Here is a 15,865-nt window from a genome sequence, read left to right on the forward strand (position 1 = left end):
ACAGTTCTAAGCCTGCTCAGCCAGAGAAGTCCACGAGACTCTTACCTCAAGTAAACTACGCAGAATAAATTAGAAATGGTGCTTGTGGCTCAAGTGGTAGAGCACCAGCCTTGAGTAAAAAGAAGCTCAGGGATAGCATGTAGGCCCTGAATTCAGCCCTAGGACTGGCACATGCATGTGCATGTGCACACATGCACAAACACACACACACACACACACCTACCTTAGTGAAAATTCTGTGTTATATTAACAGAAATGGTATTCACCAAATAATAAAAGAAACTTACACAGTTCAAAAAGACTCTGGCTGTGGGTTTCAAGGCAGGCGGGAACAGGGACTGGAAGATCATTGGGAGCCAGTGACCTCGCATATGTCCAGAGCCACATGAGCATTGACTTCCCTCATTCTCTCCTCTCTGAAGCTCCATACCTGTGCTTCCTTGCTGTCTCAGCTAACCCTGAATTTTTTTTTTTTTTTGCTAGTCCAGGCCCTTGAACTCAGGGCCTGAAGACTATTCTTGGGTTTTCTCTCAAGGCTAGAGCTCCACCACTTGAGCCACAGCACCACTTCCAGCTTTTTTTATGTATGTGGTACTGAGGAATTGAACCTGGGTCTTTGTGCATGCTAAGCAGGCACTCCACCCCTAAGCCAAACTCCTGGCCCCTAACCCTGAATTTATAGACATGAATGTGCTCAGTTGAGAATACCTGCTGACAACTTTGAATCCCACTTCTAGAGTCTCCAGAGAGTTTAGATGGCTGAGATAACCGGTGTGGTTATCAGGACACAGTCATACATTACAGACACGGCTGCTGACCTGGGTGAAATCTAGGAGAAAAGGCAGTTTTGAAGGAAATAGACATAAGTCTTAAGAGATACTATTTTAAAAAATGATTGGTAGCATTAATTAAATGTCATTGAAATTGCAGTGCCGTGTTCACATGGACCAACTTACTTGTGGTGGTTGTAGAACTTTGTGGCTCTGAACAGGAAGCCCTAGATCTGGTTCCTTTGGTGACCAATGTGGTCCTGGAAGAGCATTATCTCATCGTTGGTGTTGTGGTCGTAGTGGACCCAGGTGTCATCCCGATCAACTCCAGAGGAGAGAAGCAGAGGATGCACCTCCGTGACAGCTTCCTTGCAGATCAGTTAGACCCCATCTATGTGGCTTACAACATGTAGCCAGCCCAAGAATCACAGACTGAAGAACCGTGGCTAGAAGCAAACTTTCAAATGATGTGAAATGAGCTGAGCCGGCTACATCGTGTCCTTCATCTCGTCCTGTGGGATTCTGCAGTCAAACAACACACAGGAAAGGGGAATTCTGTGGTAGCAAATGAAAACCACATTGAGTTTATTAGACCTGAGCTTCAGCACAGCGGGGACAGCATGTTGCTAAAGCAGTTACTTGCATGTTGCATTTTTTTCATCTGTTGTACATACTTGTATTTTTATCTAATGCTGGTTTAGAATTTTTGTAAGGGAGTTTAATGAATTCACATAAAGGGGTAGTCTGGATTACACAGTCCCCCACTCTGTACTGTACTTTGCCATTTTCCTGTAGCAAGATGTTCTGCGGGTTTTGTTAACACGAAACTACTCAGCTTACTTTGAGGCAACCTGTAAGCAAATCAAATAATCCACTAAATATGAGATTATTCTTGTCTAATTCTGGACTATAATACATTTTGACCAGTGTTTTAAACATGTAAATACAAATACACATAGCTAAAGAATGGAAGACTTGGCTTGTGAAATGACAACCACCAAAGTAGAAACATTTCTACTTGTAGAGAATTTCAGTATTCTCTTATTATAATTAATTGATTAGGTAACTGAAAAGTGCAGGTTGTTTGCAGCTTTCACTGAACACCATTCTCTGTCTTTGCTGGCTGGTATAGCTCATAAACTAAAGCTACCTATGTTTTTCAAGCTTGCATTCTCAGATTTAGCTTATGCTTCAAGGATTCAACCTTGTGTATAGTGAAAAAAATCTCATTTAAAAATTAATTCTAAGAAAGAGATAAGAGTCATCAGATTCTACCCTGTTCTAAAAAAATAAAATAAACACAACAGCTCACTCTCACCCCAGAATTGAAACTTTCATATGTAAAATAACAGGAGAATTTGGAGTTTCTTTTTTTTCCAGGCCCTTTGTCAACTGTGTGAGCAGCAGAGATTCTCTTTTCTGAAAATTGATGAGGGTCTTGGTGAGTGCCAGGAGTTTAAAGCAAGAATGCCAGGCTATTAAGCCAGTGGGATCAGTCTGCATAGCCACATAACTCACGACTGACCATTCAAAGCAGCCAGAACAGCCAGTGTGGGCTGAAAACAGAGAGGTCTGATGTACACAAGGAACGCTGGTGAAATAATTGGTACCAGGCTAAGCCCATGGAGCAGATAACTGAGTTTGGCCTCTGGCTTGGTATTTTTCTTTAGCCTAATCCTTCATGTATTTGAGCATAGTTAAATTTTATTATTTTTTTCTTACAGAAATATTTTTAAAAACTAAAGAAAACCTCAAAAGTTAAAAGAATTAACTCTTTAAATCAAAATGGTTCTCTTTGACCCATTCTGATCTATTGTGTAAATATTTATTTAGACTATTTTAATACATATTATTTACCCCCACTGTAACATCATGTAAACTAAATGTGTTTTTAAACAATTTCTAAGACTTGTAATTACCCTGAAAATAAGGTTTATACAGCAAAGACTGGACTCTCCACTAGGGCAGTTCCTGGCTGCCTTTATAGTCTCATGACTCAGAGCCCCTTTCTGGCTCCCTTTTACATAGCCCTCTTTTCCTCACAAAGCTCATTCCCCGCTGAGGGGAGACCTCGAGACACTTTCCAGTTCAGATCCCATTTTCAGCATTTTGGATGTAATTAATTTACACATGATGGAGGAAATTCTAGGATGTATAGGTAAGAGGCACTTCCATTAGACAATGGGAAATTTGAGTGTCTAGCAATGCTTTGCCTTACAAGAAAACCGCCTGATGATTTGGGAAAATAATGTTCTTAAAAACTAGCTTTGTTTTGGTTTTATTTTTTTACCTTTTTTTTTTTTTTTTGCCAGTCCTGGGCATGAGCTCAGGGCCTGAGCACTGTCCCTGGATTTTTCTCAAGGATAGGGCTCTACCACTTGAGCCACAGCACCACTTCTGGCTTTTTGCTATATATGTGGTACCCCGGTCTTCATGCATGCTAGGCAAGCACTCTACCACTAGGCCAAACTCCCGGCCATTTTTTACCATTTTTTTTTCCCTAGTACTGGGGTTTGAACTCAGGGCTTCACATTTGCTGAGCTGGTACTTTGCCTCTTGAGCCTCCTGTTTTTCACTGGTTATTTTTAAGATAGACTCTTGCTTTCCACTTGGACAGGTAATTGAACCTTGATCTACCTATTTTAGGATTCCTGTTGTTGCTGGGATCACAGGCATACGTCATTCCAGTTTCTATGGAAATCCCACAGACTTCTTCCCAGGCTGCCCTTTAACTACAGTCCCCATCTCAGCCTCTCCAATAGCTGGGATTACAGGTGTGAACCACAGGTGCATGGCTTTTCAGTTTTTGAGACAGGGTCTGCCTATTTAACTCTGGCTGGCCCCAAACCTTGATTGTCCTGTCTCAGCCTCTTGAGCATGAGAATTATTCTGATTCATTAACCAAAGTAGGAGAGCCTGGCTATTAGATAGTTTTATCTCCATAATCCCCAAATTCTAAGAAAAAAAAAAACATAGGCAAACTCATAATTCTTAACAAACACAAGTAAGATTGTATCTAGGGACACATAAATGCTCTACATGTAATGTCAGCCACATCTGTAATAGAAAAATTTTGTGTGTGGGGGGGGGGTCATGGGGCTTGAACTCAGGGCCTAGGAGCTGTCCCTGAGCTCTTTGCTCAAGGCTAGTACTCTACCACTTTGAGCCACAGCACTACTCTGAGTGGTTAATTGGCAATAAGAGTCTCACAGGGACTTTGCTGCCTGGACTGGCTTTGAACTGCAATCCTCAGATCTTAGTCTCTGTAACTAGGATTACAGGCATGAGCCACCTGCGCCTGGCTTAGTAACTACATTTTTAAAAGAAGCATGTAGTACTGATTTTAATATATTTAACCCAGTATACCAAAAATATTTCAATGTGAAATCAATGTAAAAATTGCAATTTTAATTTTAGGTTTTTTGCATTTCATTTTTTAAATCTAGTGGATATTAAACTTATCTTTTTTTTTTTTTTTTTTTTGCCAGTCCTGGGCTTGAGCTCAGGGCCTAAGCACTGTCCTTGGACTTTCTCAAGGCTAGAGCTCTACCACTTGAGCTTCAGCACCACTTCAGGCTTTTTTTTCTATGTATGTAGTGCCGAGGAATCGAACCTGGGTCTTCGTGCATGCTAGGCAAGCACTCTACCATTAGGCCAAACTCCCGGCCCAATATTAAACTTATCTTATTTCAGACTAGCCATATTTCAGTCTTCAGGAGGCACTTATGGCTAGTGGCTAGTACAGTGGACAGTGTACACTCTCATTCTTTCAAGAATAGTTCATCTCAGAGTGAGGCCAACTCCCAGTCACTTAGGGCTATGTAGTTTTATCATTCCTCAGGTCTGTAACACTCCCCCCCACACACACATACATACACTTCCTGACATGTGTCTGGCTCTATGGGGTTTGGGTTTTTTTTTTTTTCCTTTGAATATCCCCCCAAACCAGTCTGTACTAGTGGAGGAATGAAAGCTGAGCACTGTCCTTGGGGAAATCTCATCCATCAGGCATCCCCTCAAAGAAGTCTGCTCAGCTAGGTGTTCACTCTGTCGTCTTCAGACTGAAGGTCTGTCTTGAGGGAAAAAAAAATAAAAAACTTGATAGAGTGCTCTTGCCCTTTCCACATTAAGTGGAACGTTCTTGGTAGAAGTGACTTAAGGCAAGTTTATAAGGCCATTGATTAAACAAAGCCCCAGGCTTTCCACTTCTTTGATGTGTTCTGGTTTCTTATGTTAGGGGAAATGGGAGTGGGGAGGGCAGACATTAACAGCAAGCTCTATCTCAAGAGAAGGAAAAATACTTTTTTTTTTTGCCAGTCCTGGGGCTTGAATTCTGGGCCTGAGCACTGTCCTCGGGCTTTCTCAAGGCTAGAGTTCCATCACTTGAGCCACAGCACCACTTCCGGCTTTTTTTAGATATGTAGTACTGAGGAATTGAACCCGGGTCTTCATGCATGCTAGGCAAGCACTCTACCACTAGGCCAAACTCCCGGCTCCTAATTTTTTTTTTTTTTTGGCCGATCACAAAGCTACAGCCCTTCTTCCCAGCCTCCTGTGTCACCACTCCATGCAGGAGAAACTTTTGATCTAAAGTTTCTGGACCACGTTCTGGTTCTCAGCAGTAACTGGGGTAGGTCAGGAAGGCATTATGTAAGGAAAATTCCTAGGCCTGAGGATTCTTAGATCAAATGTCATGTTGTGTATCGCTGAGACTAGGGATGCCCACCTTGTGCGCCTCAGTGATCCAGTCTTTCATTCCTGCACACAGAGGACCCAAGTGCTCCCCAGTGTCACAGCCTTTCCCCATGTGGTTGTGTTGTCTTGGCTATTTAGGGACCATTGCCTGTCTTGGTTATGAATGTCTCCCAACTTCAGTTCCTGGGCAATGCTTGCTTAATGCTTTTGTTGACTCAACAAAGGGCTGGAGGCCTTAGGTTTCTGTTAAGGTCTCTGTCCCAGGCATGGTGCTCAATCTCTTGGCCAAATAAGTTACTTTGAATATCCAGGAATCTTTTAGACTTAAAGCAATGAGGAGTTAACACCTTACCTTCAAACTCCAACATAATCTATGCCTTAGTGTTGTTTTTGTTATCTGCTTTGATGTAAAAGCAAGAATATTTGGAGTTTGAAGCTGCAGTACTCCAAATACATGATAGGCCTTTCTCTGCCATCCATACATTTCCAGTTTAGGTATATGTAGATGGACGGTGTTATTTGTCCAGAGGAAGAGACTGTAAAGATACAAGAATAACTTTTTCAGTCCTAAATGCTGTTTTATTTTCTGTCAAGTTATTTACCCATGTCAAATTCAAACTATATTACTGTGTAATTATGTATAAAGTTTTTTTTATTTATTTGAAATTAGACTAGATATACATTTTTAAATTTAACATCTGGCTGGACAGTGTTCTATTAACTCATTGAATGTGTTTCCTTTGTCTTGTGTTAATAAATATTGATGCTTGATTGTGTTTAATATTTCATACACTGGATGGGGCTAGGATATTGCTAGATTTCTTCTGTGTTATAGGTAGTGTTGGGATCAAATCCAGGGCATCCTGCCTATATTCTACCACTGATCAATTCCAGCCTTGGAATTGATCTGTTTTAAATTTAACTTCAGAGCAACTTAACAGTAGATTTTCAGTGACCTAAGGAAAGTGAATAGATAAAATTAGTACAGTTAAAGGAGGCAAGATCAATGAACTACTATTTTTTTTTAACTTAGGGGACTCTTGTCAGGATTTTTTATGGTACTGGAGTTGAACTCAGGACTTTGAGCTTACTGAGCAAGGTGTTCTATCATGTGAACACATGTACACATACTGTGTGTGTGAGACACAGACAGACATAGGGCTTGAACTTGGCCTGGATGCTGTCCCTGAGCTCTTCAGCTCAAGGCTACCACCCTATCCTTGAGCCAGGCTCCACTTCCCTACTTTCTAGAGGTTAATTGGAGATGAGTCTCAAGTCCTTTTGTGCCCGTGCTGGCTTTGAAACTTGATCCTCAGATCTCAGCTTCCTAAGTAGCTAGGATTACAGGCGTGAGCCACCACGCCTGGCTGTATGCACACTTTTTAAATTTTCAGTCAGGCACTGATGGCTCACACCTGTAATTCTACCTGAGCTGTGAGGATCGTGGTTTAAAGCCTTAAGGACTTTTTTTTTGTTTCTAGTTCTGGGGCTTGAACTCAACATTTCTGGGCACCATCCTTGAGCTTTCTCAAGACTAACATTCTACCACTTGAGTCACAGCACCACTGGTGGCTTTTTCCTGTGTATGTGGTACCCTTTGTGCATGCTGGGAAAGCACTTTACCACTAGGCCACACTCCCAGCCCCCCTAAGACTTTTTATCTCCAGTTAACCAGCAAAAAGCTAGAAGTGTGGTAGAGTACAAGCCTTGAGCTAAAAAGCCAAGAGAGCACAAACCCAGTTCTAGCACACACATGTATTTTAGATAAGGTCCTGTTTAATACCTTGGACAGTTTGAACTGTGGTCCTTCTACTTAATCTTCCTGCATAGATTGATGGCTGCAGACCACTGTGCCCAGTTTGAGGTGGGATATCACATTTTTTGCCCAAGCTAGCCCTCATCAATTATTCTCCCTAAATGAAATAGCTGGGTTATAGCCATAAGCCACGCCTGGCTACTTTCCACTTAACCCATGTGGTATTTAGTAATTTTAAACTATTATAAGCTTGGATTAAAAAAAAAAAAGCAAGGATTTTTCAGTTTTATTGCAGAACAAGCAGGGTTTTTTCAAAAAGTTACACAATGTACCTCGGGTTAGAAAGGGGTAGAGGAGTTGTCTATCAAGATCAGAGAGCTAAACAGGGCACGGTAGCTTACGCCTGTAATCCTAACTACTCAGGAGACTGAGATCTGATGATTGAGGTTCAAAGCCAGCATGGGCACAAAAGGACCTGAGACTCATCTCCAATTAACTTCTAGAAAACAGGAAGTGGGGCTTGGCTCAAGGGTAGGAGTGGTGGCCTTGAACTGTAGAGCTCAGGGACAACACCCAGGCCCAGTTCAAGCCCCATGACCCACCAAAAAAAAAAAAAAAAAATCAGAGAGCTTACTGTCACCTCAGAATGGGGTAATTCCTGTCAGCTTTTCACCCTAGAATTTTTTCCAGCTTAAAAGACCCTTTTCCCCTTTCAACAGTACCGAGGCCCTGACTGCAAGCCCCAGTACTGACACAAAAACAATGCCTATATTCAGTTTACTTCCTCCAGAAGGTCAGCAGTGAATTTTCATCTTTCAGAGGAAAACAAACCTGGCAGCACTTTGACTGCAGACTTCCCAGATTCTAGAACTGTGAGCAGTTAAGTTTCTGCCTTTAAAAACAGCCTCCAGGGCCCGGGAGTTTGGCCTAGCGGTTAAAGTGCTTGCCTAGCATGCACAAGGACCCGGGTTCGATTCCTCGGTATCCCACATACACAACCAAGCCGGAAGTGCCAGAGACGAGACTGCAACAAGCGACAGAGAGCGAAAGCAAGCAAGCGGAGCCCAACCGAGTGGTGGCCGGAGCGAGCAGGGCCGGAGCGGGAGCGAGCGGGGCCAGAGCGAGCGGGGCCAGAGCAAGAAGGGGCCGGAGCGAGCAGGGCCGGAGGGAGCGAGCCGGACCGGAGCCAGCGGGGCCGGAGCGAGCGGGGCCGGAGCGAGCGGGGCCGGAGCGAGCGGGGCCGGAGCGAGCGGGGCCAGAAAGAGAGAAGGGGGCCAAAAAAAAAAAAACCAGCCTCCAGTCACTAGCAGTACAAGATGAACTAAGATCAAGTTCACTTCTATCAAAGCATTAAGAATGGAGAAGCTGGACAATGGTGGCTCACACTTGTAATCAGATCTGAGGATGGCAGTTTGAAGCCAGCCTGGGCAGGAAAGCCTCTGAGATTTATCTCCAATTAACTAGCAACAAGTGGAAAGTGTACTAATTGTGAGCTAAAAAGCCATGAAGATGGGCCAGGAGCATGGCCTAGTGGTAGAGTGCTTGTCTAGTATGCAGAAAGCCCTGGGTTCAATTCCTCGGTGCCACATACACAGGAAAAGCTGGAAATGGTACTGTGGCTCAAGTGGTAGAGCGCTAGCCTTGAGAAAATCCAAGTGCCAAGGCCCAGCACCAAGACAGGCAAAAAAAAAACAAAACAAGGCTCTGAGTTCACGTCCCAATACTGGCAAAAAAATTCAATAGTAGTTGGAAGTCATAGAGGTAGCACATAGTCACTTGGCATTTCTGGTATAGCTTTGAGGACAGCCAGAAACTGGCTCAAAGAAGTAAGGCTGTGCAAAACTACTCTTCCCAGAGGCTTTATCTGCAACTAGGTAGGAGGAAGGTATGGTAGGATTTTGTTTTGTTTTTTGAGGGAGGGTGGTGGTTTTTGGGGCTTGAGCCCTTCAGCTCAAGGTCAGTGCTCTACCACTTGAGCCACTTCCAGTTTTCATTCCCTGGTTGTGTTTGAACCGTTATCCTCAGATCTCAGCGTCCCGAGTAGGTCTTAAACACCAGTGCCTAGATTGTACGTTTTTCTTCTCTAATACTTTTTTTTTAGGCAACAGAATCTCTTGTAGTCCAACTGAGGCTGGCCTTGAATTCCCAGTCCTAACAGCCTCCAGGGATCACCCGGCTTCTGTAAACAAATCTTCTAGGGCTGTGGGAAATCCGGACTCTAGGGTGCCACACCTGTTTGGGTTTAAGTCAAAGCCCGAGTTAAGCTCAAAGAGCCCTCCTGGAAAGGCCCAGGCTCTCCCCTCTAGCTGAAATTCCCTTCAGCCGGGTCACTGATCGGGTCCCAGATCACCTGAGCAGATCAGGAACACGTTTCACCTGAGGAAGACACGCGCGCGTGCGCTTCGGATCTCAAGCAGCAGACCTGACGGGCGTCCTCGGACATGGCCCAGGACCCCAGCACCCCAGACGACGAAAACGACGCCCTACAGCCAACCACCTCGCCCACAGGTGAGCCCCGGGGGAGTGGGCGGGGCGAGAGCCGGAAGAGGGAACACCCTGGAGACTAACACCGCCTCGGGTGGAGGCCTGCCAAAGATGGCGGGGCGTCACGTGCGCGCGTCGTGACGCAGCACGGCGTCCCGCACGAAGGCCCCGCCCCGCCTCACCCCCCACGCACACTCGCACTCTGTCTTGCCCCCCCCACCCCACCCGCCCTGCCCCCGGCTTGTGGTAGATCATGCCGCCTGTGGCGGCCTCGACGGCCAAGAAACGGTAGCCAGGCACCGTTGACTCTTAAGTGCCCTTGTTCTCCCCGTCCCGCCTGACTCCGGAGGAAGTCCCGTTTCCTGCCGAGAGGGGGCGGGGAGGTGGGGAGTGACGTTCCCGCCCCGCACTGCAGCGAGGCGGCCGACGCAGGTAAGCGGGCGCGGTGGAGGGGCGGGGGTGGGCGCCCTGACCCAGGCGCGGGAGGCGTGGGAGCGCGGCGTTGGCTGAGGCGCCTCGCGGGTCGCGCGCCGGCTGGGGGGTCGTGCGCGCGCGCGCCCGCGGCCTGTGGCGGCCGCGGTGGGGGGGAAGGGCGCGGCGGAAGCGGGAGTGACGGCCGCTTTCCGCGACGAGCGCGCTTCCGGTTCGCGGGGTGAGGGGGTGTTTCTGCGCGCCGGCTGCCCCGTCGTTGGGCTCCGCCTCCCCTCGCCCCGCTTCCATTTAAAGCTGAGTGGCGCTAGCGCCGCGGCCGTCCCCGGCCGGCGTTTGCCGGCTCGCACGAGCGTTCGCGGGGAGAGCGTTGTGGCCTTGGGCTGGCGCGGGGCGCCCTTCCTTGGCCCGAGGCTCCGGGTCTCGTGGGGAGGCGGGCGGTGCGGGCGCCGGTCACCCCGCGCTCGGGTGGCAGCGGGGCCGGGTTACGAGGAGCGGAGTCGCCCCCCGTCCCGCCTCGGCGCCGGGGTGCCCGGAGTCTGGCTTTCATTTCCTTCCCCTGTCGGAGGGGAGCCCCGGCGCGTGTCCGCTTCCCCGCGACTCCGCGGAGCGCCGGCGCTTACGGTTACTCTAGTTACGGTCTGGCTAGCGGGTGTCGAGTATGGACTTCACAGTGTGTGAGAGCCTAGGGCTTGCGGGCCATTTCAGCGTGTGGCAGGTAGGGGTTCTCTCAGAAGTGGCCTCATCCGTGAGTAGAGGGTTTTGTTTTTGTTTTTTTTTCCCCCCTCTCCCTACCTCAGACCTGGACTCAAATCTGTATTCGACGAGTTCTCTGATTGGCGGGCGCTCTACCACCTGAGCCACGCCTCCAACCCCCCCCCCCAAAGGTTGTTCGGGTTTTTTTTGGTTGTTGTTGTAGGTTCGCAAAATGCATTTTACTGAAAAGCCTCTTCATTCTTTTATTTTTAGCATACATTAGTTGGGGGCGTCGTATTTTATTCTGCCAATTCCACACAGGATAAGATCTGTTCCAATCATTCCCTCACACTCTTGTCTCCGCCTTCCCCACACAAGTTCTCAAAAGGTTTCATTACTCAGGTTTTTTTGTGATTTTTTTTGTTGTTTGTACTTTTTTTTGGTGCCAATACTACAGCTTGAATTTAGGGGTGAGTGTCCCTTAGTTTTTTCACTGTAGGCTAGTGCTCTACCACTTGAGCCCTAGCTCTCCTCCTGGCTTTTTATTTTGTGTGTGGTTTGTTTTTATGGTTGGAGATAAAAGTCCCGTGAATTTAATTGGCTGGGCTGACTTGGAAAGGCAGTCCTCAGATCTCAGCCTTCTAGTATTACAGGCCACCGGCAGCTTCAGCCTTTTTTTTTTTTTTTTGCCAGTCCTGGGCTTGAGCTCAGGGCCTGAGCACTGTCCTTGGACTTTCTCAAGGCTAGAGCTCTACCACTTGAGCCTCAGCACCACTTTTGCCTTTTTTCTAAGTATATGGTACCAAGGAATCGAACCCGGGTCTTCGAGCATGCTAGGCAAGCACTCTACCACTAGGCCAAACTCCCAGCCCCCTCTTCTTTTTTTTTTTAGTCTGTCCTGGGGCTTGCACTCGGCCTGAGCGCTGTCCCTGCCACAGTGCCACTTCCGGTTTCTGGTGGTTAGAGATAAGAGCCTCACAGACTTTAGTGCAGGGCTGGCTTTGAACCGCGGTCCTCCGATGTCAGCCTCCTGAGTAGGATTACTGGCTTGAGACACCACGCCCGGCTTCATTATTCTATTTTTATACTTACCGCTAATAGGACCATATTCATCTTCTTGATAACCTTATCCTTTCACTAGTGCTGCTCACCTTTCTGCTTGGGTGTTGCTGGTACTGGTCTTGAAGTCAGGGCTTTGTGCTCTCACTTGGCTTTTTTGCTCAAAGCTGGCACTATATCCCGTAGCCACACTTCCCCTTTCAGCATTTTGCTGGTTAATTGAAGATACTCATCAACCACCTGTATCCTGCTATATATGTCTGTGTTTGTGTACACACCAGCAGATACTACTAGAGCCTGAACTCCAGCTGGGAACTGTTTCTGAGCTTTTTTGCTCAAGGCTTCTACTACTTGAGTCACAACTCCACTTCTGGCTTTTATTTTTTTCTTGCTGGTCCTGAGGCCTGAGCTCTGGGTATAGGCACTGACTCTGAGCTTCTTCAAGACTAACTCTACCACTTAAGCCACTAGGTCATTTCCAGCTTTTTCTAAGTAGTTTATTGGAGCCAAGAGTCTCAGACTTTGTCAGGCTGGTTTCAGTGATTCTAAGATCTTGGTCTCCAGGGTAGCTAGGATTACCTGTGTGAACCACCATCTCCTGGCCTATTTCTGGCTTTTAGTAATTGGAGATGAGTCTGGAACTTTTTTTTTTGCCAATCCTGGGGCTTGAACTCAGGGCCTGAGCACTGTCCTTGGGCTTTTTCAAAGCTAGAACTCTACCACTTGAGCCACAGCACCACTTCTGTTTTTTTTCTATGTATATGGTACCAAGGAATTGAACCCAGGTCTTCTTCATGCATGCTAGGCAAGTACTCTACCACTAGGCCAAACTCCCGGCCCACTTCAAGCTTTTTCTATGTATGTGGTACTGAGGAATTGATCCCAGGTCTTTGTGCATGCTAAAAGAACTCTACCACTAGGCCAACTCCCAGTCCCTCAAACTCTTTGTTGTTGTTTTGTTTTGGTTGGTTGTGGGCCTTGAATTCAGGGCCTGGGTGCTGTCCCTAACCTCTTTTTGATCGAGTAGTGCTCTGCCACTTTGAGCCACAGTGCCTCTTCTAGTTTTCTGTGGTTTATTGGGGCTGAGTCTCCTGGACTTTAGTGCCCAGGCTGGCTTTTAACTGTGACCCTCAGCTCTCAGCCTCTTGAGTAGCTAGGATTACAGGTGTTAACCACCAGTGCCTGGCTTCAAACTTGTTTTTTTGTTTGTTTGTTTGTTTGTTTGTTTTTTAATTGACTTCATTAGTAGTAAGCACCCTGAAAGTACTCTCAGAATGTAGCTCAATAGTAACTTACCACAACTGAAAATGATGGGCCTGGGGGGGTCATCAGACTGTTAATAGATGGGTGTTTTGTGATGCCCCAGAATGGAGGTGTTAGAGGGAGGAAGCCTCTGCCTCGTACAGAGGTATTGAGTTTGTGATAGTCTTAGAAAATGAATTTGAGGACATACAGAAATAGAGGCCAAGAAAATTTAATAAAGCAAAGTGAAGATAGTACATTATCCAGACCTGGGTGCATACACATCTGATAACAGGTCAGGGTGGTCTTTAACATCTTGAGTATTTTTGGTGAAAAAAAAAAGTGGAGTTTGGCTCAAATTCACCTTAGAAAAATGCTCCCTTTGTTCTGACACCTGACATATTTCATCATTTTTGGTGTTCAATTGTTTTATCAGTTCAGAGACATCAAGTTTGGCCTATTAAACTTGGGTCACTGATTTAGTTATGATTTTCCTCCAAACTTGAGTCATTGATGCTTGCCTATCCTCCTGGCTAATATTTTAGCAAACATTTTGTGCCCAAAGGAGTTCTTTTCCCAGAATGTCTTGTAAGATTTTCTTTCTTGAAGTCTCAGAGCATGCAAGGTCAGGGGAAGAAAGTTGCTTTCTCTCATCTTTCCTTTTCTCTACCCCCCCCCCCTTTTTTTTTTGGGCCAGTCCTGGGTTTGAGCTCAGGGCCTGAGCACTGTCCTTGGACTTTCTCAAGGCTAGAGCTCTACCACTTGAGCCTCAGCACCACTTCCAGCTTTTTTCTATGTATGTAGTACTGAGGAATTGAACCCAGGTCTTTGTGCATGCTAGGCAAGCACTCTACCACTCGGCCAAACTCCCGGCCCATTTTTCTCCCCTTTTTTATTAAAATAGTTTATGAGGTAATGTTTATGACAAAAGTAGTGGTGTGCTTTTAATCAAGCTATTCGTTAGTGCAATGTTTCTCTGTTCCTGGCAGCTGTTTCCCAGGTCTCACTCTCCCTGATCCATCCTGTCTCAATAGAGCACTGTCTAGCCTGAACAAGGCCTGAATTTGATTCCCAACCCTACAAAACAAGACATGAAACTTTGAAATCTGTCCTTCTAAAGTCAAATTGTGATAGCTCATGAATAGTACTTATAAGTTCCTCTAGGAATATTTGTTCTGTGATTTATTTGTGCGGTACTAGTACATAACCAACAGGTGGTAGTGGTAGTCCCTTCAAAATGTCTTTTTTTCCTCATTTCACCCCATGAGTTTCCAGTTCCAACATGAAATGTGATGTCACGATAAGTTTTTTTTCATTTTGTTTCCATGTGTGTTGTTCCTGGGTCTCAGGACCTGGTTATTATCTCTGAGGTTTTTGGCTCAAGGCTAATGCTCTACCATTTGAGCCATCGTTCCACTTCCAGCTTTTTGATGGTTAACTGGAGATGAGTGCCATAGACTTTCCTGATCTGCTAGCTTTGAGCCTCAATCCTCAGATCTCAGCCTCCTGAATAACTAGGTTTACATGTTTGAGCCACAAATACCCGGCCCTACAAGTTTTCTTGTGCCAAAATTGCCTTGTTTCTGAAGCTGAGGTGAAATAATTCTCTATGAAATATTTATCTGTTTTAGCTAGGATTTCTGTATTAGAAAAGGGAGAAACAAAAGGAAATTTTCTGTTCCCAGGCAGGAAATAGGAGCTAAAGACTTCTTAATGTGAAAGAAAGCAAGCCTGCATATTTCATGATGTGAAAGAGTCAATGTGACAAGAGCAATTTTGAGAGGAGATGGGTTCATTTGTAAAATGGTGAGAAGGGACTTCCTGTCTTCAAGCTTACCCTAATCCAACATCCCCTCTCAGTGAGGAAGTTAGGACCCCCTTCGTTTATCAGTTGTTGGATTTTTACTGTTGACTACATGAAGGTTTCTGCTGATCCCAGAACCTATTTATATAACAGACCTTCCCTTTTTTGAGGGCCTAAAACTAAGAGAAACACATGCCAATAACAAATATAGTTTGCTGCGCAAGACATACGAAAAAATATACAAAAGTATTAGAAGGAGTAGCAAGAAAAGGTAATATGAGGGTACTCTTGGAAAAGAGGCAATATGGAATAGAATAACCGAGTGCCCATGGCTCACACCTGGAAGCCTAGCCTACATTGGAAAGTCCCTAAGACTCTTCATTTAACCACCAGAAAACCAGTGGTGCTGTGGCTCAAAATAAGAATGTGCTAGCCTTGACTGAAAAAAACTCAGGGATAGCATCCAGGCCCTGAGTTCAAACCCCATGACCCAACAACAAAAAAGAATAGATTTCTGATTTATATTAAAACAGTTGTACATCTTACTGTGAGATCAGTTCATGACTTTTTTTTTTTTTTTTGCCAGTCCTGGGCCTTGAACCAGGGCCTGGGCACTTTCCTTGGACTTTTTCAAGGCTGAAGCTCTACCACTTGAGTCACAGCACCACTTCTGGCTTTTTTTTTTATGTATTTGGTACTGAAGAATTGAACCCAAGTCTTTGTGCATGCTAGGCAAGCACCACTAGGCCAAATTCCTGGTCCTGATAATTTTTTTTTTAATGACAGTACTGGGGCTTGTACTCAGGGCCAGGCAGGTTCTCTACCCCTGGAGCCACACTCTCAGTGAATTATTTTATCCTTTTTTTCTAATAAGGTCTTACTTTGTACTCCTGGGTCAGCTAGAGTATTTATCCTTCCTATGTAGCTAAA

General features: G+C 45.6%; 2 protein-coding genes across 5 annotated transcripts in view; both read left to right on the top strand.

Annotated features, from left to right (window-relative positions):
- Dip2b (DIP2 acetate--CoA ligase B (putative)) overlaps positions 1 to 6,236 on the top strand; it is a 230,636-nt gene extending 224,400 nt beyond the window's left edge. For both annotated transcript variants that reach the window (XM_090325667.1, XM_090325674.1), the window contains one exon: positions 931 to 6,236. In XM_090325667.1, the coding sequence (XP_090181793.1) occupies positions 931 to 1,183 (253 nt within the window). In that variant the 3' untranslated portion in view covers positions 1,184 to 6,236. The remainder of the gene's footprint in view (positions 1 to 930) is intronic.
- Positions 6,237 to 9,933: 3,697 nt separating this feature from the next.
- Atf1 (activating transcription factor 1) overlaps positions 9,934 to 15,865 on the top strand; it is a 30,667-nt gene continuing 24,735 nt past the window's right edge. The window contains exon 1 of one of the 3 annotated variants that reach the window (XM_090325698.1): positions 9,934 to 10,137. Coding sequence is in view for 2 of the 3 variants with exons in the window: in XM_090325705.1 (XP_090181831.1) it covers positions 10,796 to 10,852 (57 nt within the window). In the remaining variant the exon portion in view is untranslated. Of the gene's footprint in view, positions 10,138 to 10,365; positions 10,853 to 15,865 lie in introns of those variants that run through there. The other 2 variants (XM_090325705.1, XM_090325683.1) reach the window with 2 other exon arrangements.

This window comes from Megascapheus bottae, chromosome 2 (assembly GCF_031878675.1).
Source record: "Megascapheus bottae isolate mThoBot1 chromosome 2, mThoBot2.hap1, whole genome shotgun sequence".
Classification (NCBI taxonomy): domain Eukaryota; kingdom Metazoa; phylum Chordata; class Mammalia; order Rodentia; family Geomyidae; genus Megascapheus; species Megascapheus bottae.